A 25,719-nucleotide genomic window follows, 5' to 3' on the forward strand; every position below is an offset into this window, starting at 1 on the left:
TTTCTGCTTAAATAGGTTTTACAGTACTTTTACTTTTTACTTTTTTATTTTTTTATTTTTTATTTTTATTTATTTTTATTTTTTATTTTTTTTTTTTTTTTTTTTTTTTTTTTTTTTTTTTTATTTTTTATTTTTTTTAATTTTTTTTTTTTTTTATTTTTTATTAAAGCATAGTTGATTTACAGTGTTGTACCAATTTCTGCTGTATACCAAAGTGACTCAGTCATACATATATACACATTTCTTTTTTTGTTGTTGTATTATTTTTCATCATGGTCTATCCCAGGAGATTGGGTATAGTTCCCTGTGCTATACAGGAAGCCCTTGTTATTTATCTATTTTATGTATAGTATTGTATGTCTGTTAATCCCAAACACCTAGAGTTCCTGCTGTGGTGTAGCAGGTTAAGGATCCAGCCTTGTCTCTGCAGCAGCTCAGGTCACAGCAGAGGTGTGGGTTCCATCCGTGGTGTGGCACAGTGAGTTAAGGATCTGGTGTTGCTGCAGTTGCAGCATAGGTGACAGCTGCGGCTCAAATTCAGTCCCTGGCCCAGGAACCTCCATATGCTGCAGGCGTGGCGCAAAAAAAAAAAAAAAAAAAAAAAATACCAAACTCCTAATTTATACCTCCCCCCACCAAAAGGGTTTTTAATCAAATAAAGAGAGCAAAAATTGAAGTTTTAAATAATTGATTTTAAGAAAAGGCTGATTATAGTCAATTTCAAAATGAATATTAAAGATTACGGATACTGCTTCTTTATTAGAAAAATGTAATGTTGATTTTCATGTTTGTAGTCTTTGCTCTAAGGACTAGTTAAGCAGTATTCAGCCATTTTATTTATTTTTAATAAATTCTGCAGCAGAAGAATGAATAAGGAATCAGATCAATCACGGCCCCCACAGGAAGACTTCCCGGTTGACACCCACTCCAGCCCTGAAGAGGGCGCCCCCTCTGTGTGCGTAGTGCCCTGACTTTCCTTACACACAAGCACAATAAATGATCATGGTCAGCTGCATTTGTCATTCTCCCTCTGCCTGTATGCCCCTACTCCTGGAATTCTGTTTAGAAATTGCCTTCAGGCCATTTCCTTTTTTTTTTTTTTTTTTTTTTTTTTTTAATTTCTAAGTCTTGTGTTTTTTTGTTTTGTTTTGTTTTTTGGTCATTTTTAAGGCTGCACCACAACATCTGGAGGTTCCCAGGCTAGGGGTTGAATTGGAGCTGTAGCCACTGGCCTACACCACAGCCACAGCAACTCGGGATCCAAGCCACGTCTGTGACTCACGGCACAGCTCAGGGCAATGCTGGAACCCTAACCCACTGAGCTAGGCCAGGGATCAAACCTGTGTCCTCGTGGATACTAGTCGAGTTCTTTAACCTCTGAGCCATGAGGGGAACTCCATTGATTTTTTTTTTCAAGGCAGATTGGCAATTCATTAAACAACTGATAGATTGAATTCAGCCTATGCAATAATATAAAAACAGAAAAATCTGGTGAAAACTTAAGGTGGAGAAATTTTAATTATGGCATATTAATAAGTAGACTGTAAGTGTGACAAGAGTATCAAACTTCACTTTTAAGGACCTCACCATTCAAGTTAATTGTAAAAATTCTTCTTAGTTTGCATGTTCTAAATTTAAATCTTAGAGGCTCTGAATCATGATGATGAAGAGCTGGCACTGTTTTAATTACTTTCTCTGAGCACATAATAGGAATGTTTTATTCAGATTTATTTGAAGCCAACAAAATCTCTCAGCCAATAGCAATGTTTTAACACTCTGCCAAGATGCTAAGGATAAAAATCTCTGGTGATGTAGTTGTTGTTTCTGTATTTTAAGAAATAATCAAAGCAGAACAGGCTTTACAAAATTGAAAATATAGTTTCAAAAATGACTGTTTTTCAAGACATGACTTTATAGCAAAACCGTAAACCATAAATATACTCAGCATGGTATCCATCTAAATTTCTTGAACTTGAATTAAAAACGAATGTGAATTCTGGTCGAATTCCTTTTCTGCCACAGTTTGATGAAAGGAATTTTGCTTAGCATTGAAACAAAAATCACTGAATTCTAACAATTAAATTAGGTAGCTTTTTGCGGAGGGTTCGGGGTGAATTCACTGAAGTGAATTGAGAGGGATCCTTTGGCTGTTTGGAAAGAGAATGATTAGAAGAAATCAGAGTGTTCTCAAGGCCTTCTCAGTTCTTGGCCTTCAGACAAAAAGAGCTTTCTTATACTTTAACATGCCTCTGAGTTCATGAATGTTCTTCTAGCATCTTTCATCTGAAATTCAGCTGCTAATCCAGAAAGAAGTAGAACTAAACATCTTGAGCAAAGGCTTTTAGTTGACAGGCGCCTGGATGGGTTCATCCAAGTCATCTGAATTTCCTTGGCAGCCTTGCGCTGATTGTAACTTGTGTGGACAGTGGATTAAAATTGGGACGAAGGCAATTGTGAATATTTGTTTTTAAAGTAGTAGTTATTTGTTTGTTTTAAAAAAACAGTTGTAAACAGTTTTTTGAGAAGTCATACTGCATAGATCACCTTCCTGTAGAGATGAGCTGCCTGGATGCCTGGTATCACAGCACATGGCCACCATAAAATTCGGTAGCATTTAGGAGCATCACCGAGTTGTGGCAGGATTCAATCCACAATAGCCACGGAGCCTCATTTTTACACATCAGTAATTTAGAGAACCCATTCATCTAGCACACCTCCTTCATGCCTCAAGTTGCTGTGTTTAGTTTTCTGACACTTCAAAGGGATTGATGTGGAAACTTTGACTATATTGTAGAAGCACATATTTAAAGTCACTCTGTTTATTTTTTCGTGTTTAGAATGGGAATGCAAGTTTTCAATGGTGAAAACAAAAACAAAACAAAGCTGTTCTTGTATAAAGTTACACTGATGTCATTCTGACATTATTTGCCCAGTCCTTTTTCATTGTTACCTATAAACAATGTGCCAAATGCAGTTTGGATTTTAGGAGCTTGCATATAGGATAAAAGCCCAACAAACTGTCACCTAGCCACAAACTTGTCTGCCTGGTCCCACCCTGTTCTCCTTCTCCTTCTTGACTCTGAAGGTGGAGATGCCATTTCTCCTCCTATCTAATTGCAGCTCTTCAGTCTGGCTCTGATCGCCCTCCATCATCCACATCCCAAGAACCTGTTTTATCCATTCTCCCCTCTGGATTTTCGACCTCTCTCTCTCTCTCCTGGTTGACAAGGTGGAGGATATTTCTTTCTCAATAGTGGGCACTGGAGAAATAGTGGTACCAAGAACCTAGGTTGGATACCTGTCTAAGAACAGATTTTCTCCACCTTATAGAAAGTCACCCCTTTCAGGTAGAGGGTATATATGTCTGTGGGCGTGTATAAAGGACAGGCCTAATACAGATTAAACTCTCTGAGTACCTTATTGCAGGAATATCTAAACAAATTCAAGTTATTCCATAAGCCCACCTGCTCTTGGAAAGAAGAGGAATTATTAGGAAACCCACCAGGGCAGGTGGGAGCAGAAGGCGGAAATCGGGAGTAAAGTGGGTGGAGCCAATACTACTGATACCACCTTGACCTTCTTCAGTTGCCTCTGGTTTCAAGAAACAGGGACTGCTTGGAGTTCCCCTTGTGGCTCCGCGTTAATGAACCCAACTAGTATCCACGGAGCTCGGTTTGATCCCTGGCCCCCATTAAGTGGGTTAAGGATCTGGCGTTGCCATGAACTTCAGTGTAGGTTGCAGGTGTGGCTTGGACCAGGTGTTGCTGTTGCTGTAGCTGTGGTGTAGGCTGGCCCGTGGCTGCAGCTCGATTTGACCCCTAGCCTGAGAACTTCCATATGCCATGGGTGTGATCCTAAAAAGACAAAAAAAAAAAAAAAAAAGAAGAAGAAGAAGAAAAGAAAGAAAGAAAAGGAACAGGGACCCAGTCCCAAGAGCATAAGTGAATAGGAGGTTTGCTGAAATTATACAGAAGACTCACAACCCAATCTCAGAAAGGACAGAAGGGCCTGACCCATTTGGTTGCATTTTTCAGATTTTCAAGAATGTGAATGAGCGTCCCCAGCCTTCATACATTTAACCCAGGAGCAGGCATATGGTCTGGTTCCCTGTGGCTTGAGAGGTGGGAGCACAGTGCTGTGAGGAGAGCAGATTCTCTGCCAAGGAGGTGTGGGCAGGTGGGCAGTGACTGGGCTCTCTGGCAGGAGGCAGTACATCCTAATGTCTGAGACTAAAGGTTGCAGAGTCACCCCTGCTGGGTCTATCCCTAGTCCACAGATACCTGTGGTATGGGCTGACTGTCCTGCACCTCAGTTTCCTTATCTGTGCTATGAGAGTCCTGATCTTATAGGGCTTTTGTGCAGATGCATGTAAGAATAAATTAAATGGGCTTAATAAGCACACGTAGGAGTTCCTGTCGTGGCACAGTGGTTAATGAATCCGACCAGGAACCGTGAGGTTGCAGGTTCGACCTTGCTTAGTGGGTTAAGGATCTGGCGTTGCAGTGAGCTGTGGTGTAGGTTGCAGATGCGGCTCGGATCCCAAGTTGCTGTGGCTCTGGCATAGGCCGGTGGCTATAGCTCCGATTGGACCCCTAGCCTGGGAACTTCCATATGCCACGGTGCGGCCCTAGAAAAGGCAAAAAGACAAACAAACAAAAAACCCAAAAAACACAGTAAATGCTCAACAAAGATGGGCTGATAAAGTAGTGATGGGTGTGAAGTAACTTTGGAAGGGGTAGCTCTCGATGTTTGAAATGGCATGTATAGGGTGACTGAGCTTAGCAGAGGACACTTCCCTCAATGGCTGCGTGGGGAGTGGGAACAGGTGGTACCCTCTGGCATTTGGAGTGATTTAGTAGCCAGGGCTTGCTCAGACCTAATGGGAATGGGTATCTGCCTGGGGCTGAAGTAAGCCACCGAGATCCTTGACTGTGCAAGTGGGGTGCTGACTGGGCAGGTACTCCAGTTACCCAGTTGCTGAGGGCTCTGCTTTCTTCTTTTCATTTATTTTCCCTTCCCCTCTCTCCAACCCGAAAAACAAAAGTTGGACACTTAATTTTTTCAGTTGTTCTGTATCTATTTGAAGGAGACAGCTAGGTATGCCTTATTTCTGTGTTTTTAGTGTTTAATGAAGTTAAGTGGATTAGCAGGTTTTGAAGCACCAGCTCCCTTTACAAACTGGAATTCTCCATCAGCATGTCCTTAGAAAAGATCCTTGTCTGTGTCTGGATTTTGTCAGAAATTTTGAAATAGTTCAATTTCTTGGTAGTGCCAATTTGAAATAAAAGGGGAGAAAACAGAAACATTGCCGCATAGATTGTGGCCTCAATTATGTCTTTCACTTTTGCTTATGTCTACGTTTGTGTCCACCTCTATGGAGAAAACTCTGGAGGAAGATATTGTTTGGAAAATTTGACTTGGGAGTTCCCCTCATGGTGCAGTGGTTAACGAATCCGACTAGGAGCCATGAGGTTGAGGGTTCTATCCCTAGCCTTGCTCAGTGGGTTAAGGATCCTGTGTTGCCGTGAGCTATGGTGTAGGTTGAAGATGCGGCTTGGATCCCAAGTTGCTGTGGCTCTGGCATAGGCTGGCCGTTACAGCTCTGATTAGACCCCTAGCTTGGGAACCTCCATATGCTGTGGGAAGAGCCCTAGAAAAGGCAAAAAGACCAAAAAAAAAAAAAGAGAGAGAAAAAGAAAATTTGATTTGGAGGAAAGATGCATTTGGGACCGAATATAAGTGAAATATATATGAAAGGGCATTTTTGTTTTCCAGGAAAATAAAGGTTTTCAAATTTTCAAGAGTTGGTGATTGTTGGCTTGTTTTTGTTTTTCAGTAGCCAAAGTGAACAGTTACCATTTCTGATTATCTTTTATCCTGCCTTGTACTTTTTGGTGTATTTTTATGAGGAGTTAATCTCTTAAAAGTAAGAAGAATGAGGGAAAAGCCAATAATTCCATGGTATTATATCCATATCTTTTTCACCCTTTCATGCAATTATTTAGCCTACAGTAAAATTTGAAAATATGCACTTGAATGTTATAGAAATGTAATTGATATTGAGTTTGGAGACTGCAAACCCAAAAGCTGTAGCTCAGAGAATGTGCACGCATGCGCACACGCCCACACGCAATGGGGCAAGGTTCCTGGGTTTATATGGTTAAATTCCTTTTTCTCAGTCATTCCAAAAACCAGAAAGTACAAATGTCTCACCATGATACTAGCAACTCAAACAAGGAAGGAAAATCTGGTTATAATCTGGATGAGTGAATTTGTGGAGGATTTCTTGGAACGCCTGCCCCACCAGCTGGCCACGGCTACTTTCTCCTGTAAGATTTATTGTCAGTGCCTGTGATATTGATACCAAGGACTGAGTTTGAAATTACAGCTCTTATTGGGGTGGGGCGTGGGGGAGATTCATCCTTGTGCAGCTAAATGCTACATCCAACTTTTGAGCCAAGGCGAAAAGCCAGGATCAACTTTGGAGTGTAATTAGCAGATTTTGAAAATCTTTTTCTGGCGTCAAAGAGTTCTGCTCTGTGGTGTTTTTATATCATCAGTGCCAGGGATTTATTTGACCTAAAGTTCTACATGGTCGAGTTTACAACCGAGATGTGAAGAAGTTTCAGGAGGAGATAATTCCAAGCTGCTGAGGAAGGAATTCAGCTTTTTGGCCAGAAGTAATAGGGGCTCCATCAGGGAGTTAAATGTCTTGAAACTGTTACACTGAGGGATGGGGTGGGAGTGGCGGGAAGGACTCAGGAAGATCCAATCGTATGCTCGGGCTCACAAATCCATTCAGAGGCTCTCCTGCTACCTGGGCTGCTGCAGATCCCTCTGAGCATTTCTGTTGGCTGATTGCATTTTCAGATGTAAGTTAGTATGCCCATATTTTATGCCTTGGTAGAGAGACCGTTGTCTTAGAAATTAGTAAAATAACTGTTTATTGACGAAAGATACATATCTGTTTCTGGTATCACCAGAATCATCTGTGACCTCATAGAGTATTGATTTGAACTTTTATATTCTAAGGCTAAGGTCAAGGGTATGCAAGTTGCATGGGCCTCTTCCTAGAGTCTAAATCATCGTCCTTTACTACATTTACGTAGGTTTTTATACCCAATACCAGTCCTTGGTCATAGAAGCAATAGCTGACAGTAGATACATGAGTTTGGATCATTGTCTGCTCTTGGAAAAACAGCCTGTGTCCTCCAGACCAAATAGAATCACCTTCGAAATCCCTGCATAGTTATTTGTTGATGAGCAACACATCAGAGCCCAGGCAAGAAGAGTAAATGCAGACATGAGTCAAAGAATAAGTATGAGTGGATTTTTTCAGTGATGAAAACTTCTAGAAATAAGACTGAGGTTGTCATAACAATTTTACTGAAGGAGCATGTCTTTTAAAAATGCTTTAAAGGAAAATTTATAAAACTTTTTAAAAGGTAAATTTAAATATATTCATATTAGACACAGATTTCTTATTTTTCCTCATTCCCCCTTTGCCACTCTACTTTCATATATCAATCTGTCTCCACAAAATCATATTTTACAAAAGCACAGGATTCTTTTTTCTTTATTGACGAAACACTATATGACACACCTGCTAAGGTTTACTAAATGTTTGTTTAACAGTGATTTATTAAATTGACCCAGTGTGTTTTTACATTGCTTTTTCCCATCTCATTATATTTCTGCAAAGTTGGTTTTGTGTCATAGCTTTTGCAATCAGTATTTTATCAGTTGTGCGTAGTTAAGACTGTTTGCAGAGGACATTGCCTAACCTGCCCATTCGGAGAAAAGTTTCCGATGTCCAGTTTTCTGTAACTCAAAAGCAAATGAATGCTTGACAAATGGCAGCTTTGTCTTGTTTCCTCAGGGCAACATAAAAAAAAACAAAAACTGAACATGAAATACTTTCCATTTTTAATAGGAAAGAGGCAGTAGCATTCAAATCTTATTTGATTAAAGCTATACATTTCTTTAAACAGTTTTGCTTCCCATGTAATCTTTAGTGAATGAATTTTACTTGTATATTGACAAGATGAAGGTCACTCATTCATTTGGGATAACTGTTACTAAGAAAAGTTTTCACTGCTATTATTTCAAAGAAGCTTCGTTTATTTGTTGGCTTGCTTATTCTTTTTTTTTTTTTTTTTTTTTTAAGGGCTGCACCTGCAACAAAAGGAAGTTCCCAAGCTGGGGCTGAATCTGAGCTGCAGCTGCCAGCCTACACCACAGCCACAGCAACTCGGGATCTGAGCCGTGTCTGCACCCTACACCACAGCTCGTGGCAACACCATATACCCGACCCACTGAGCGAGGCCAGGGACTGAACCCTCATTCTCATAAATAATAGTTGAATTCGTTTCTGCTGCACCACAGTGGGAACTCCCTCTTTTATTTTATGCTCTTTTGTGTTTGGGGGGTTTTGAAATTTCAAAAACAACATCGTGACCATATTATAAAAAAAGGGATTAAAAAATGAAGGGAAGCTCACCCACAATCTCATCACTCCTTTCTTCTTAGTTTGTCTGGCTTCCTTTCAGATCCCTTTGCAATAGTTGTAAAATTTGTGCTTTTTGTTCTTAACATTTGAGGTTCATCAGTCCTTTACCAAGAGAGTGTTGTATTTAGTTAACCACTAATAGGTATGCCTCATTCTGTATATCAGAGTAACAAGTCCCATTTTCACATGATCTTAAATCATTACTAAAATTCAGTGGGTTTCAATTCAGAGCATTTTTCAGTTGGCAGTTATCCCTAATTCTTGATCTTTGCACATCTCTGTTGTGTAAAAATGCTTACATGTTACTGAAGGTCAGCATTTAGTAAATAGCTTCAAGTTCTCCTCCTCCCACCTCAGTAGGCCTTTGTGTAACTCCAGCTTTTGCTTCTTTTTTAAGCAAAACACTTCCCTCCCTTATCTTCCAGATGTTTCGAGAAAAGCCATTTAAGGGCTTGGTGGGGTAGAAATTGATACATATTTCATTTATGAAAGTGTTGATAGATTTTGACGTGGCAAAATTGGAGATGTCATCTTCAGCAAGTATTTGTGAGGTGCCACGCTTGCCATTGTGGCGCAGATGGTGTGGCAATATTGATGTATAAAACTTTATTTTTACCGTCAAAGAACTTTTCACCTATTTTCATTTTTCTTTAAGCTTTCTCTGTATTCTTTGAATCAGCTGCTTTCAACATTAAGGACTTGAATTTTAGTGATGTGTGAATAATGTTGTTAGCTTTATATATTAGGTTTAATGGGAAACTGAATTATTGGTATCCCAGAAATGTTTTTCTCCTTTGAGCAACAAATCCTTGAGATTCAGTATAGAAAATTTATTTTTATTTATTTATTTATTTATTTATTTATTTATTTATTTATGTGCTGTTCTTAGGGCCACATTCATGGCATATGGAGTTCCCAGGCTAGGGGCCGAATCAGAGCTACAGCTGCTGGCCTACCCACAGCCACAGCAATGCGGGATCTGAGCCGTGTCTTCGACCTACACCATGGCAATCCTGGATCCTTAACCCACTGATTGAGGCCAGGGATTGAACCCACATCCTCATGGATCCTAGTCAGGTTTCATAACCTCTGAGCCACGAAGGGAGCTCCTATTTGTTATTTTTAAATAAGTTTTAATGATAGTGTTCTTTTATTAGAGATTAAGGTTAAGAAATGTTCAAGGGTTTATTTTGTAGGATAGAATGCTCTAAGTTCTTCAGAGAACATGTCAAGCTGTGCTCTCATGAGTTTAGGTTATTGATAATATAATCAAATTGAAGGGATAACATTCAGCCTCTGTAGATCATTGTGCAATAGGAGTGGTAAACATGATTCTGAACTTCTCAAAGTTAAATACATTTAATTTATTGACTAAGAAGGTGCAAATACTGCTACTTCCTTCTTCCTAAGTTATTTCCTAACCTGCTGAGTTATACGTATCTGTAGACAGGGCCATGTAGGGCCTTTTAATTTTCATATTTTTTTGCATATAAGTTGTACATATTCATTGGTGATTTTAGAAACACGTATTAGCAATGTAACACATTTTACATGAAATACGTGGAAGTAAAAATTAGCCTGCCACCAAAGATCATTACTGTTAATATGTTGGTGTATTTTGCTTCAGACTTTTTACTGTAACATGCGTACTTTTTTTTTTTTTTTTTTTTGTCTTTTTGTCTTTTCTAGGACTGCACCCACGGCACATGGAGGTTCCCAGGCTGGGGTCTAATCAGAGCTATAGCTGCCGGCCTACACCACAGCCACAGCCACAGCCACAGCCACAGCCACAGCCACAGCAACGCAGGATCCGAGCCGCGTCTGTGACCTACACCACAGCTCACGGCAATGCCGGATCCTTAACCCACTGAGCGAGGCCAGGGATCAAACCCGAAACCTCATGTTCCTAGTCGGATTTGTTAACCATTGAGCCATGACGGGAACTCCCATGTGTACTTATTTTGCTTACTAAAATTCATGATTTCTTTTATAACCTGACCACTTTTTTTCAGTCTTAGGATGATGGGCCTGCAGGGTATGGGGGATGAGACTTTCTGTCTACATTATTCCATTTAAAAAAGAACATTATCATAGTTGGCATGGATTTAGAAATAACAAGTAAAGGAGTTCCTGTTGTGGCACAGCGGAAATGAATCTGACTAGTATCCATGAGGATATGGGTTTGATCTTTGGCCTTGCTCAGTGGGTCGGGGATCTGGCATTGTGGTGAACTGTGGCATAGGTCGCAGACGTGCCTAAGATTCTCAGTTGCTCTGTGGTGTAGGCCAGCAGCTGTGGCTCTGATTCCACTCCTAGCCTGGCAACTTCCATATGCCTTGGGTGCACCCCCCACCAAAAACCAAAAAACAAACAAAAACAACAACAACAACAAAAAAAACTAAGTAAATATAAATAAGCATGTATGTTTTATTACAAATTCATATTTAAAGTATAGTTGAATAGCAGTTTTATTTAGAAAACACCAAGCATGTTTCAAGGGAGAGTTTCTTTATTCTAAATGTGGCTCCACAGTAGAAACAATGAAAGCAGAGCTCACACATGTTTGATAAAGCTGTAGACTATGTAATGACGGCATTTGTACCTGCTTTTAGGCAATAACTAAACTGCAGGTCCTGTCAAGCTAGAGGACATGCCTATATTCCACGTCATTCTAGACATAATATGAGCACAGTCCCTGGCATGTAATAAGGCCTAAAAAATATGGGTTCAAGGAATGATTGAAGAAAAGAGAGGGAGAAAGAGAACGAAAAAGATGATGAGATTTCCCTTATTGCTTACTGCCAGGACAAATAAACCATCTCTTGGAATATATTTCTATCTTTAAAAATTGCAACAACAAGCAAAAATAGCAAATAGTTGTAACGACCCAAGGCTCCTATTTTTTTTTTTTTTAACTTCCCAAATAAGCCCTTTGTGGCAGTCCCCTATAAAAGCCCACATAGGTGAACCCAGAGAAAATCACAGCTTTGGCTCAGGGCCAGCCTACGGCAACAGGGAGAGCAATTCAGGTGCCACAGCTGTGCCAACAAGCAGGGTGGATAATTAGAAAGTCGATGATTCCAGATCATTCTTTAACCACCACCCCCTTCTCTTCCTCAGGTGCCTGTCTTCAGAATGATTCCCTGCAGAGCAACGCTGTCTTTTGCCCGATGTCTGATCCGGAGAAAAGTCGTCACTCTAGACAGTCTAGAAGATTCCAAACTCTGCCGATGCTTATCCACCATGGACCTCATTGCCCTGGGGGTGGGAAGCACTCTTGGTGCTGGGGTTTACGTCCTCGCTGGGGAGGTTGCCAAGGCGGATTCTGGCCCCAGTATCGTGGTTTCCTTCCTCATTGCTGCCCTGGCTTCCGTGATGGCAGGTCTTTGCTATGCTGAATTTGGAGCCCGAGTTCCCAAGACTGGGTCCGCGTATTTGTACACTTACGTTACTGTCGGAGAACTGTGGGCCTTCATCACTGGCTGGAATCTCATTTTATCTTACGTGATAGGTGGGTTTCCAAAACAAAACAATAATTTGGTAGAATGGTAGAAGTAGCACTCCTAAGGCGGAGGCCTTGGGGTTTCATGGCAGGTGAGCATTAACGAGTGACAGAGCATCTTAGTGCAGCACTTAATCTCTATGTGTTTCACTTTTCTCATTTCTAAAGTGTCTCCTTTTAATTGCAAAATTTGGTAATTCTGCTTCTCCTCTGAATATACCTCTTAGTGTTTTGAAACCTGTTCTTTTTTTAATTTTTAAATTAAAAAAAAATTTTTTTAGGCCCACACCCATGGCACATGGAAGTTCCCAGGCTAGGGGTGGAATAAAAGCCACACGTGCTGGCGGATGCCACAGCCATAGCAATTGTAGATCCGAGTGGCGTCTGCCACCTACACCGCTGCTCACCGTAACGTTGGATCCTTTACCCACTGAGTGAGGCTAGGGATTGACGCGAGTCTCAAGGATACTCGTCAGGTTTGTTACCACTGAGCCACGACAGGAACTCCTGAAAACTTAAAAAAATGATAGTTTGTTGTTGTTGTTGTTGTTGTTGCTGTTGTTTGGGTTTTTTTTGTCTTTTTAGGCGGTCCTTGGCATATGGAAGTTCCCAGTCTAGGGGTCAAATCAGAGCCACAGCTGCCGGTCTACACCACAGCCACAGAAAATCGGCATCCAAGCCACATCACAGCTCATGGAAATGCCAGATCCTTGACCCAGTGAGCGAGGCCAGGGATGGAACCTCCTCATGGATACTAGTTGGGTTTGTTACTGCTGAGCCACAGTGGAAGCTCCCAAAAAAACGATAGTTCCTTAATGTGATTAAAGTTACCTGGTTTCACAGTTATGGACTTGAGCATTTGATAACTATATTGTGAAATTATAAAATTATGAAGATAATTTTCTGTGATTAAAAATGTTCACTTCTGTCTGATTTAACCCATATTGATCCTAGAATCAAGTAGCCGAAGATGCTATGTTCATTTTCTTCCACTGACCTCATGTTCTCTGATCATTCTGTTTTGGAAGGTACATCAAGTGTTGCAAGAGCATGGAGTGGCACCTTTGATGAACTCCTTAACAAACAGATTGGTCAGTTTTTCAGGACATACTTCAAAATGAATTACACTGGCCTCGCAGAGTATCCTGACTTTTTTGCTGTGTGTCTTATATTACTTCTAGCAGGTGAGAAAACCAGTTACACCTGTCACTCAGATGAGTTGGACTAGTTGTCTCAGGAAAATAGGTTAGCACTGAGTTGGGCACCTGAGTTCCTAAGGCTAGACAGCATCTTTACACACATAAGCTGCTGTTGGAGATCTGTGGGCTTTGTCACTAGCTAAAATCACATTTTACCTTATGGAATAGGTATGTTTCAAAAATAAATCTAGGAGTTCCTGTTGTGGCTCAGCAGTAGCCAACTCGTCTAGTTTCCATGAAGATGTGGGTTTGATCCCTGAACTCTCTCAGTGGGTTAAGTACCCAGCATTGCCTCCAAGTTGGGGCATAAATTGAAGATACAGCTCGGATCTGTTGCCTCTGGCTGCGGCATAAGCCAGTAGCTGCAGCTCCAGATTGACCCCTGGTCTGGGAACTTCCATATGCCACAGGTGCAGCCCTAAAAAGAAAAAAAAAAAAATCTAAATTATATAGAATGGTAGAAATAGTACTTCTGAATAAATACCTGGAATGCACTAAGTCAGATAAGGTACATCAATTTTATAATATTAATTGGAGATTTGCAGGAATGTCAGTTTCAAAAAGGAAGAACATAAAATTTTGGCATTATTTCATTTTATTAGTTACAATTAAGGATATTTGCAAGCATACTGTTTCTGGAAGAAATTCTTTCTATTTATGCCTATATAATATAGACATCTGGTTGAAAAGGAAGTATGTTCAAGCCACCTGTTGTTTTTTAATGTAGACGTCATATAGACAAACATACTTGATACTAGAGTTTTCCCATTTTCATCAGTTTTGTGGCATAGCCGTTTAGAAAGGCAGAGAAATTAGAGTCAGTGACCAGGTTTTCAGTTTACTCCCCTACTTCCTGCCTTTGGAACACTGAGTGACTTAATCTTTGCACGACTCAGTTTGCTCATCCATAAAATGGGGGTGTCAGTGTCTATGTTGTGCAGGCTTCTTGCTTGATGCATAGCAACTGGCAGGCAATTTTATTTTGTAGGTGTAGCTAATCCCTGCTGTCCCTTTATACTTGTTTTACTTATTTGAACATTTTTCCATGTTGATTGTCATCCCTGCCTTGCACTCTTACTGAAATCCATCAAGGATTGCACTAAGAATAAAGTTCATGTTTGTTCCCACTTCCATACACACCCTTGTTTTCCGCTCCAGCCTTATTTCTAGCTGCTTTCTTCCTGTTTTTCTATAAATGAAACTTTTCCTTATAAAATTATGTAATTATATGGTATCTGTCTTTCTCTTTCTGACTTCACTCAGTATGAGAGTCTCTAGTTCCATCCATGTTGCTGCCAATGTCATTATTTTGTTCTTTTTTATGGGTGAGTGGTATTCCATTGTGGATCACCATGCTGTACAGTAGAAAAAAAATAGTAATGTATTGGGGAAATAAAAAATAAAATAAAATGCAAAAAAATAATTATATAATTCAAAAAACTACACACTCTAAAAAATTAGCCATTAATTTAATGTTTTATGTGAAGGTAGGGTTATACACATGAACAGAATTTATAGGTCCGAAACATTTGGCATTTTCCTTCTGATGTCATGAAAAATTGCATCAATTGTTTTCAAACAGGTGGTAGGTTTTGTTTATTTGTTTTGGTTTCTCAACAGCCTAGCTAACATTAAATTAGTTACATCACATTTTATTTAGGGATGGTTTTGGTGATCTTAAATCTTCAGCTTTAATCTCTAAACAATGAGAAGCATGTAGCTATAACACGGTTCCAGTCATTAAATTTCACGGCAAGACTCCAACCTTGGCCTGCATCTTATGTCTCATGTTCATTGACCATCATGTCTTTAAATATAGGTTAAGATAGCAGGATAACTTTGTTCTTAGAAACTTTGAAGACCAAAATCTCCTACTATAGTCTTTTTTCATATTGTAATACCAAATGTCTTGTCAACTGAAGCTGGATGCAAGAGAAGTAGATGTAGCGTTTAGATGAGGTAGTCATTGGCCTCTAATCTACTGGGAGGAAGTGGGGATCTCAGAATGGACAGTGTACTTGGGGTATTGGGGAAGTTTTATAGAGCATGGCGATGGCTTTGTTATTTTCCAAAGTGTATGGTGATGTAATGTATAGTGGATGTTTCCAAGGTCTGTATTTGCATAGTGTTTCCTAATCTGAATCAGTCAGCATCAATAATTGCACTGATCATACAGTTCTCCTTTATGTTGTTAATACAGTTATATTCCTGTGTAATTCTGGGAATTGTGCAGGTGGGAGGATGAAATTCAGCTTTTCTCATCTCTACTTAGATATTTTTGCTTATTTGACCATGGGTGGTATAAATATGTGGAAGAAACAAAAACATACGTGATATGAGCCTTTCATCACAATTATTTTCCTAATAGTAAAAAGTAAACTTTCTTTGATCCATAATTCATGTCTTATACAAGATGGATTAAAGATACAAATATGATAGATATAATCCTGAAAGTACTGGACGGAAACAAAGTTGAATGTTTGGGGGTTAATATTAGGGAGAATCTTTCTAGAGGTAGAAACTGAAGAGGAAAAATTTATATTCTAAAACTTTCTTACATGTATACTCAACACTAAGATTAAAAGTACATGATAAATTGGGAAAAACATGCCATACACATATACAGTCAGAGAGCTTATAGTATTATTGAATAAATGTATTATGAATCAATATGAATAGGAATAGCCTAATGGGAAAAAATGGACCATTTAAATTGGGCCAGACTTTCTGGAGATTGTTTTGACAATATGAACCAAAAGTCTTATATAAAGTGTATACCCTTGATACAGTATTACCTTATAGAAAATTATTGTAGAGAAATAATTATGAAGTGTAAAAAGATATTTATAAAAGGATGATTATCTCAGTACTGTGTATAGTTGTAAGAAACTGTGACCTGATTTCTATAAATATAGGAGTAAAGCATAGTGTTTCCACATAGCAGAAGAGGATGTGGCTGATAAAAATGAGAATATGTATTTGTTGACATGGAAATGTGTGTGTCCTTGTGTGTGTGTGTGTGCTAAATTAAGGAGAGGAGATTACATTTGATCTTTATTTCCTTTTCTTTTCTTTTCTGTATCTTCAAATTATTTAAATAGAAAATTGATTACTTTTACAATCACAGTGTAAAAATAAAACTATTAAAATGAGAATCGATTTACAAAATATCTTTTGGAATGACAATTGAAGAGCTACTTTGTTTAATGTATCCAGTAACTATGAGGCAGACAATATGATTGAACTTTTACTTAAGATTTTGCAGCCCTGAACCTTGAAATGACTTTTTAGAACAGCATTTCGTTAAAATTAAGTTACTTTACCTCCACCTACCCATGGGTAATAATAGCCAAAGTTACTAAATTGACCCGTTTATTGGAGAGTGTGAGGTCTCCTGGCTATGAGCATGGCCTGACTTCTGAAATCAAGTTGGTTTTATTCACAGGTAAGAGCTCTCAATAAAAAGGGATAAATGTCAGTTAAATATATGAATACTGGTGGAATAACATGCTAAAACCTGTAACTGTCTCCAAATGGTCTTGCTTTTTCCTAAAGGTTAGGTTAAAAATTAAAATACTCCCTTTTTTCCTCCCATAGGTCTTTTGTCTTTTGGAGTTAAAGAGTCTGCTTGGGTGAATAAAGTCTTCACAGCTGTTAACATCCTGGTCCTTCTCTTTGTTATGGTGGCTGGGTTTGTGAAAGGAAACGTGGCAAACTGGAAAATTAGTGAAGAGTTTCTCAAAAATATATCAGCAAGTGCCAGGTGAAATATTTGGGTTTTTTCCTCTCCTATTTTGAGGTTTTGGGTTTTTTTGTTTTTTGTTTTTTGTTTTTTTTTCATGCTTTTGTCTTATGTTACATTTTCCTCTAGAACAGTGGTTCTCAAACTTTCTACTTCAGAGAACTTTCTGAAGGTCTGTTCTATTTTGAGACTGTTCTTCCCAGGCTCCCCCCAAACATGAATGCATAGGTATGCTTACCATTGTGCAGCTATTTAAAGCCTTGCAGCTGCTGGTTCTTAATCTCAAGCTTGGCTCCAGGTTTAAGGGAAGAGCAAGGAGAGATCCTAACCATTGCTTGGACTAATGTTTTTTTTTCCCCCCAAAGGTTTGCCTCTAAAAAGCAATGAGTATTTTTGAGCCATGCATCCTTTAGTTCTTTCTTTGGGAACGCTCTTTGGTTCCATTGCATTCTTTCAACCATGTAGTAATTTTCAGGCCTTCTGGCTTTTTTTTTGAGAATGTTATTGGTTGCATAAGCAGAATTGTCTATGCATTTCACTTTAGACCAGATAATCTCAAAAGTTTATTATATACAAAAAGTTTCATCCTAAGATTTATTTAAGCATAATATTCCTATGTGTAAATAAATAAGATTACAAAAATCTCTATTATATGAAGTGATGTGCATTTACTTGCTTTTCTTTACATATGTTGTTTGTTGTCATTCTGATAAGGCAGACATTTAGTATCCTCTGGTTTTATACAATTTTTAACATGTTTCAACTTCAGTATTATTAATCAAGCCTAGGAGGATTTTATTTCACCGTGTCAGATGTCTTAGTAAATTTTTTAGATACATAGTCTACCCTACTGTCCATGAGAAAAGAAAGTTTCATGCCTTTATTTCAGACCATGGCCCATATATGTGGTCTCTGTTCTCAAAATCCTGCCTGACTGTGAGTTCCAGCCAGAGTGGATCTGAGCCTCCTGCTTATGCTATTGATCAGCCTCCAATTGAGTGCTGGTAATCCAAGAGCATACCATTGTTGGGAACACAACCGTATCCTCTAAGACAGAATGAAAAAAAGTCAGAATTTACTTTTTTTAGCTGTGTACAACAGTAGCTTCAAAGAGCTGGTGAACACAATAACTTTCCAAGGAGGTAGTTTGAGACAATTCACTTGAAGAAGCAGTTTTCTAGGAAAATGACTTTCCAATGTGCTTCTTCTCTTCTTTAGAGAGCCCCCTTCTGAAAATGGAACAAGTATCTACGGGGCTGGTGGCTTTATGCCTTATGGTTTTACGGGAACTTTGGCTGGGGCTGCAACCTGCTTTTATGCCTTTGTGGGATTTGACTGCATTGCAACAACTGGTAAGAGCAGAGTCTTGGCTCTATTAGAAGGAAAAAGGGTTCCTTGAACCCATGGGTGACAACAGAGGGTCAAGGAAAGAGAGTGGAATTCGAGGTAATAGGGACTGGTTCCAGACACAGATGTAACACCTACTATGTAAAAAAGCAAAGTTAGTAGAACTCTGAGCCTTGGTTTCCATATTGGTAAAATCAGGAGAGCAGAACCTACTCCTTAGATGTTCATGAAGGTTACCTAAGATATAATACTTTACGAAAAATACTTTGCAAGCTGTCAATTACTTTATAAATCTTAGTCATAATTACCTTTGGTCTGGGAGTGGTATCACAGTGAATAACAAATGATGATCATGCCCTTAAATTGTTTCTTCTTTAATAGGACGAAATGCATTGTGATATATATATATACATTTTTTTCTCCATATCCTATACAACAAAATAATCATGCCACAATCGCTCCCTAAGAGCTTCCTCTGGGTTCATATTATTGCATGGACTTATAATTGACCATATTTTGGGTATTTCAAATACCAAATCTTATGAGAAAGATCCAGAGTGTACTCTTTTTTTTTAATTGAAACTAGAATTTAATACCAATCAATGCACTTAATAGAAGCTTATCTTCATATATACAGAAGCCTTTATAATTAAGGGCCTAAGAATGCCATGGGGTGTAATCTCTGCAGAGGAATCCTCTTCTAAGTGGATTAAGGCTGCTGTTCTATCCCTAAACATTTAAGAGTGCTGGCATATCATGTTTTTGTTTTATTTTGTTTTGTTTTGTTTTTTCTGGAAACATGACCTTGGCTTGCAGGATTTCTTGCTTTCTCATCTTGCCTCTGGGCTTTGGGATTTTATGTGATAGTAAAGGACCTTCAAGAGGAGAGAGGCCTTCATGTGGCATAGATGGAGCAAGCTGAGAAAACAAAAGGGACAGAAGCGGAGGAGAATTACTGTGAAGGAGAAAAAGAATTCATGTTTTATTAAATATGCAAATCTTTTTGTTGGCTTAGGCGAAGAAGTCCGGAATCCTCAGAAAGCCATTCCTATTGGAATTGTGACTTCTCTGCTTGTTTGCTTTATGGCCTATTTTGGGGTCTCGGCAGCTTTGACCCTTATGATGCCATACTACCTCCTTGATGAGAAAAGCCCACTTCCTGTAGCATTTGAGTACGTTGGATGGGGTCCTGCCAAGTATGTCGTTGCAGCAGGCTCCCTCTGTGCTTTGTCAACAAGGTATGTTGCATTGCCTTTGGGGCAGGGCTGTCTGGGTTACTGCAAAGTCTAAAGAATTGCTTTCGTATGTTTTAAAAATAATCCTAATTGGAGGTACATAATATGAAGTGTATGCTCTGAATAGTTCACCCAGAATTGCCATATCAAAATCTTAAGTGATAAAAAATTTTCCCCCATCAGGTAAAAGTAAGTTTTCCAAGATAGTGATGGTCCAAGCTTCCATGGAGATATATATATATGTGTGTGTGTGTGTATATGGCACTTATACACACATACGTATTTCATTTATTTCATACATATGTGTGTCTAAGTATGTCTTGTAAAACTTCACAGTGCTTATACTAGTATGTTTCCCTGCTGGCTTTGGTGTTAATTGTAGTGCTACAAATCCTTGAGATATTATGTGCAGGCTTGACATTTTCTTCTGTCTTTTAAAATGATATCAATTCTGTGTGAGTGGAAGCTATATGCTGTGGCATTGTTAAGTATGATGTGCTTTTTATTATGAAACACTGAGACTTTTTCATTAGTACTGATCAGAGTGAACTTGATCTAGAAATGGAAAATACTGTTCTCAAATTAATAGTGGAAAAGAATAGTTGAATCTCAAGTATTCAGATTTTTAGTAGGTGCTTATTTTAATATTTTATAACTTGATATTTTGAATTAACGTGTGTTCATAAGATACTTCATTTGAGTTTTATACCATGCTATCCTGTAAAGCATTCTTACAAAGAGAAAATTAATTTCTGCTTGATTACTAATTTTTTGAAGTGAAAATAATTTTCTAAAAGTTGAAATTGGAAAGAGAAATCTTTTTATGTAATTCATCAGCCTAGCTTTTTTTCTCCTCAAAATCCCTTTCAAAATCCCTTAATATTCAAGATAATATTAAGCAGCAACTTCTAAATTACCCCCATTGGTTTCTCAGTCAGTGCTGAGGTTTATTCTGAATAGTTTCAAATAGTTTCAAAAATCTACACTGTGAAGATACCTTGCACCACAGTCTTAGAAGAGAGATGAACAAAAATCTTCTTGTGGTCAAGCTCAACCTAGCTTTATTAAAAGATAAAGAAGATGGATTTTTAAAAATAAAATATTTTTCTTATTTTCTCTTAAATGGTTATTTTACAACTAATTCATATATGGAAAGATACAACCAGTAAACACATAATTCAGAACATCTAAAGCAAACAATCATTTTCTTAAACCTCACTGCTGTTACTAATGTTTAATTGCGGCTACTTCTATGTACTAAATTTATAGTGAGTTAATTTTTTTTTTTTGCTTTTTTCTGTCTTAATTATCTTATGATGCTGAGAATGATTACTACTTTGATCAAAGATCATGCTATGTGAGGGAAAATAATGGTAAAATAAATATGAGAATGTGTAATTATTGAATAAGTGAAGAGACTGATATAAAGTCAATCTTCTCTTAATTACACATCAATTTATGAATTTTATTCTCTGAGTTTAAAAAAAATGTCTTAATGACATAATTGGTTTTGTTTAAGTCTTAATTACTTAGTTTTAATTCATTAGTAATCATGGGCCTGCACAAATTATTTGCAATAGTTTTAGTCTGATAATTGTGCTGGACAAATATCTGTAAGAGAATAATAAATAGCACCCTGGTTAATTGGCAGATATTCTTAAATGCCTAATTGAAAAACATTTTTAAAATAACAAGACTTCATAATCACTGTGGTGATGCTGAATTTTGTGCAATTTCTTAATTTCAGTTCTGGGATGTAATCTTGCATGAATGTGTTTGCCATACTGCATGTGTTTGCTTTTTATTCAGTCTTCTTGGATCCATTTTCCCAATGCCTCGTGTAATCTATGCTATGGCGGAGGATGGGTTGCTTTTCAAATGTCTAGCTCAAATCAATTCCAAAACGAAGACACCGGTAATTGCTACTTTATCATCGGGTGCGGTGGCAGGTGAGAGAGAGTTGACTTTTATTACACAAAGGGGGATCTTTCTTCATCAAGGATTCTGGGGGGAAAATGGGAAATGAGGTGCTTTTCTATTTGGATATATGTAAAGATCAGTAGCTTTTTTTGGTGAATGTTTTCTATTTTGAATTTTTTTTTAGCATAGGTTCTGTACTTTAGTGTGTCCAGTCTTTACCTGTATATACCCATCTAGAATAATATTTGTGATAACTCACATGTGGATTATGAATTTTTCTGTTCTAGTCTTCTGGGCTCTATGTTTCCTTTACCCCGAATTCTGTTTGCCATGGCCTGGGATGGCTTACTGTTTAGATTTCTTGCCAGAGTGAGTAAGAGGCAGTCACCAGTAGCTGCCACCTTGACTGCAGGGGTCATTTCTGGTAAGCTTTACAAACATAGGATTCTTCACCATTGGACTTGAGTGTTTTTGCGCATGCATGGACTTAAAAAGAGGGTCTGCTTGCTGTGCATGTAAGTTAAGAACAAAATCACTGATAAATTTGGGTGTGAACATTGAGATTCTATCTGGAAATTGTGGTGGCGGTGGTCTACTGAAACTCATAACTTTTGACCCTTTGGGATTTTTTTTCTTCTTTCATTATTTTAACCTTTGGGGCTTCTAACAAATGTGTAAAGGGTTGCAGGGGTTCCTCACTATATATCAGGTATAAATGCTTTTCAGATTGATGAATGAGGATATAATATTATATTATTAACACATAAAATATTAATTTAAGAATGATTTTTTAACGTTTGAGTTATTGGTTTAAAAATAATGTTTCAGTGTTTTCTTTTTTGTCTTTAAGTTGACTATTATAAAGCACCATAGGGTTTTTGAAAAGATAATGTATGTTTACCTATTCTTAATTAAATATAAGAAATGTCAAAAAATAATTTATACTTGGCCATTGTCATCCCCACACAGTATGGTGGCTGTCCCCACCTCCTGGGCCACCATGGTTCTCTAAAAGTTACTAACACCTATCTCTAAATAAACCCCACTAAGAATCTATTTTTCCTTTGAACAGTTTTGGTATTAACTCATGTTTAAAAACAACAACAACAAAACTCCACATGCCTCCTTTTTGGCATGTCATAATATCCATGTAAAATGCTTTTGGTCAAATTCTTACTCCATGCAGAAATTTTCAAAGGTATCTGCAGATTGAAAGAATGAAAGGCCCAGATACAGGGAGCAGGAGAAGGACTTTAGCAAGCTTTATAGATAAAATGATCGATACTCTTGATAGTAGAAATTCAAACTAAAAATGATAATTTTGTTGAAGTTCCTAAGCCTTGGGAAATTAGGTTAGAGAAGACTGCAGCTTAATTATGTGTGAAACGGGGTCCTTTCAGAGTCAGAAAGTATAATTTTGCCGAAACAATTTTACTTCATAAATGTTTTCTAATTAAGTAGGCACTTTATTAGATGTATGTTGGGAGGTCGAATCATTCATTTTCTCAGTGCCTAGATTCCTGCCCCCATAAAATAAGGTTCATTGCACTAGACAGTTTAAGGCCCGACTTATGATTAAACAGTACATTATGATATTAAAGATAGGTCATAAATCTTAACAATGGATAACATTTTATCTAGTCCATAAAAGTTTTTATTTTTCCAGTAAAATCTTGCTGATTAATTCTCTATTGTATATTCAAAATTTTGAAAAATGTGTCCTCCTTCTTTTAGGAAGAATTTAATTTGGCAACATAGTAAGATACTAGAATTAACAGTTAAAAGAAGACAATGGTAGCATTTTTACGCTCTAAAATAGTAACATTTTTGTTATTTTATAGTCCCTACATCTTACTTTGCTTGTTTTAAACTTAGATCAGAGAGCTTGTATGGATAATGTTTCACTTTCTTTTGTTTTGGCTCCCTTGATTTGGTTATCTGCGATTCTTACAAACATAATGAGATTTTAATCTAACATGATAGTCCACTAGCAATGGCGATTTTTCAAAGTAAGGCGTGAGGTGTATTTAAAGAAGCAATGTGGTCTCATAGAAGGTGAATGGGCATGTTGATTTACCTGGAACCCAGCTTCTACCTAGTAGTTATAACCGTGCTGAGTTAGCCCGTCTATAAAAAGAGGACAATGATCCTATTTATTAGGGCAAATCGAGTGAAATAGCTAGGGTTTTGTTCAAAAACAGTCAAATTCTGGACTGTGTAGCTAAACCTAAACAATTGCCCCCATTTCATAGGATTATTGAAGATAACTTGGAATTATAGAGATACAAAGCTTGCTGAGATGTCAGGAACACCACACGAGTGGAAGGTGGTGTTTTCTGCTTACTGTGATAGGCACAACCTTTTGGTACATTCAAGTCCATGTTATCCCTATTTTGATGTTTCAATGGAGGAAAAAATAGTTAAGTTCAAGTTAATTATTCAACTATATAAAGTATTCTTTGCCTCTTAACATTATTGAGCTTTGAGTGGAGAACACAGATGATCTCTCAAATTTAGTCAGTCTTCCTAGAGTGTGTGGTTTTAATCAGCAGAATTATCCTGCAATCAGAGACGTTATTTAGTTTGGCACTATTCTATTTTGTATAAGAAATAACTCAAAATGCAGGTGGAAATTAAAATTGATTGTATAACAGCTATGACAAAAGCACTTCTGTTTGACTTCTTTTATGGATTTTTAAAAAAGGAGCCAGCCAATGTTTCCTAGCAATGTTTTGCTTCTGAAACATCAAAGGACAGTATTCTGTCATATAAAATTTTCCCTCTTTGTCAGGTCAATATTTTTAAATGATCAGAGTAGATTTTTTTTTTCTTTTGTCTTTTAGGGCCACACCCATGGCATAGGGAAGTTCCCAGGCTGGGGTTGAAGACAGAGCTGCAGCTGCTGGCCTGTACCACAACCACAACAGCACTATATCTGAGCCATGTCTGCAACCTACACCAGGGGTCACAGCAACACTGGATCCTTAACCCACTGAGAAAGGCCAGGGTTTGAACCCTCATGGATACTAGTCAGATTCATTACCACTGAGCCACACCAGAGTAGATGTGTTTTGTACTTGATAGAGAGCTGAGGGTGTTTGAAGTTTTATTCTCAGTTTGCATGACCTAAAGAACATCTTCTTAACTGTGAGAAGTATGCTTTCTGTACTTGATTGACTTATTGGTACTAAAACGGAAAAATGCCTGTCCTTTGTCCTTGACTTGAGCAGTATCAACTGTGTGGAAATTTATCACAGGCCATTTTCTTCACCGTTCCTTCTTTCCTCAATAGCTGTGATGGCATTTCTGTTTGACCTGAAGGCTCTCGTGGACATGATGTCCATTGGCACCCTTCTGGCCTACTCTCTGGTCGCGGCCTGTGTTCTCATCCTCAGGTGAGTTGTCCTCTTTGCCAGGTGGTTCTGAAGGGCATGTGTCACAGGGAGCAAAGGTTTAGGGAATAAAGAAAATGAGGCCTCACTGGTTTTATTTGCAAGGAGCTAGTTGTCTCGCAGAAGTGAGAGGCCATAGACAGAAAATCATCTATACCAAGTGTAACTTGCATACTTGGTCCTTAAGCAAAGTATCAAATACAGTTTGATTTTGGTCATTTGATAATTACCAATAGATTGGCCTCATCTATGTCTGCAAGTTCTCATAATATATAAAAACACGTAAGAATATTATCTTTTTACTCCCAGTGATTCAACTGCTAAGTTTTATACTAAAGATTTAATCCAAGAGGTACACATGGATATATGCAAAGGATGTTCATGGAAAAGGTAATTTACAATAGTGAAAAAATTGAACTAGGAAAAATTGAACATGGAAAAGGTAATTTACAATAGTGAAAAAATTGAACTGTATCAATAGTAGAATTGTTAACAAAATAGATAAACAACAAGATCCTACTGTACAGTACAGGGAGCTATATTCAGTATCCTGTAATAAACCATAATGGAGAATAATTTGAAGAAGAATACACACATATACACACACATACATATATAACTAAATCACTTGGCTGTACACACACACACACACACACACACACACACACACACACACCCCAACGAAATCATTTTGCTGTACACCAGAGACTAATATAACATGTAACTCAACTACACTTTAATTTAAAAAAAGTAGAATAGTTATATAAATGAGGGTAGTGGATTTTTCTACAGCAAATAAAATATTTAATTGTATGGAGAAATGTATCAATTTCCAGATGCAAAGTTATATGTAACATCTGAATTTATTTAAAT

The 25,719-nt window shown here is 37.9% G+C and overlaps 1 protein-coding gene across 4 annotated transcripts in view; it reads left to right on the forward strand.

Moving 5' to 3' along the window:
* Positions 1 to 25,719, forward strand: part of SLC7A2 (solute carrier family 7 member 2) — a 79,877-nt gene that overhangs the window by 42,798 nt on the left and 11,360 nt on the right. For 2 of the 4 annotated variants that reach the window (XM_021077148.1, XM_021077149.1), the window contains exons 2-8: positions 11,630 to 12,020; positions 13,040 to 13,195; positions 16,808 to 16,973; positions 18,171 to 18,304; positions 19,315 to 19,537; positions 21,344 to 21,483; positions 24,747 to 24,849. In XM_021077148.1, coding sequence (XP_020932807.1) covers positions 11,645 to 12,020; positions 13,040 to 13,195; positions 16,808 to 16,973; positions 18,171 to 18,304; positions 19,315 to 19,537; positions 21,344 to 21,483; positions 24,747 to 24,849 — 1,298 coding nt within the window. In that variant the 5' untranslated portion in view covers positions 11,630 to 11,644. 4 annotated transcript variants of the gene reach the window in all.

This window comes from Sus scrofa, chromosome 17 (genome assembly GCF_000003025.6).
Source record: "Sus scrofa isolate TJ Tabasco breed Duroc chromosome 17, Sscrofa11.1, whole genome shotgun sequence".
NCBI lineage: Eukaryota > Metazoa > Chordata > Mammalia > Artiodactyla > Suidae > Sus > Sus scrofa.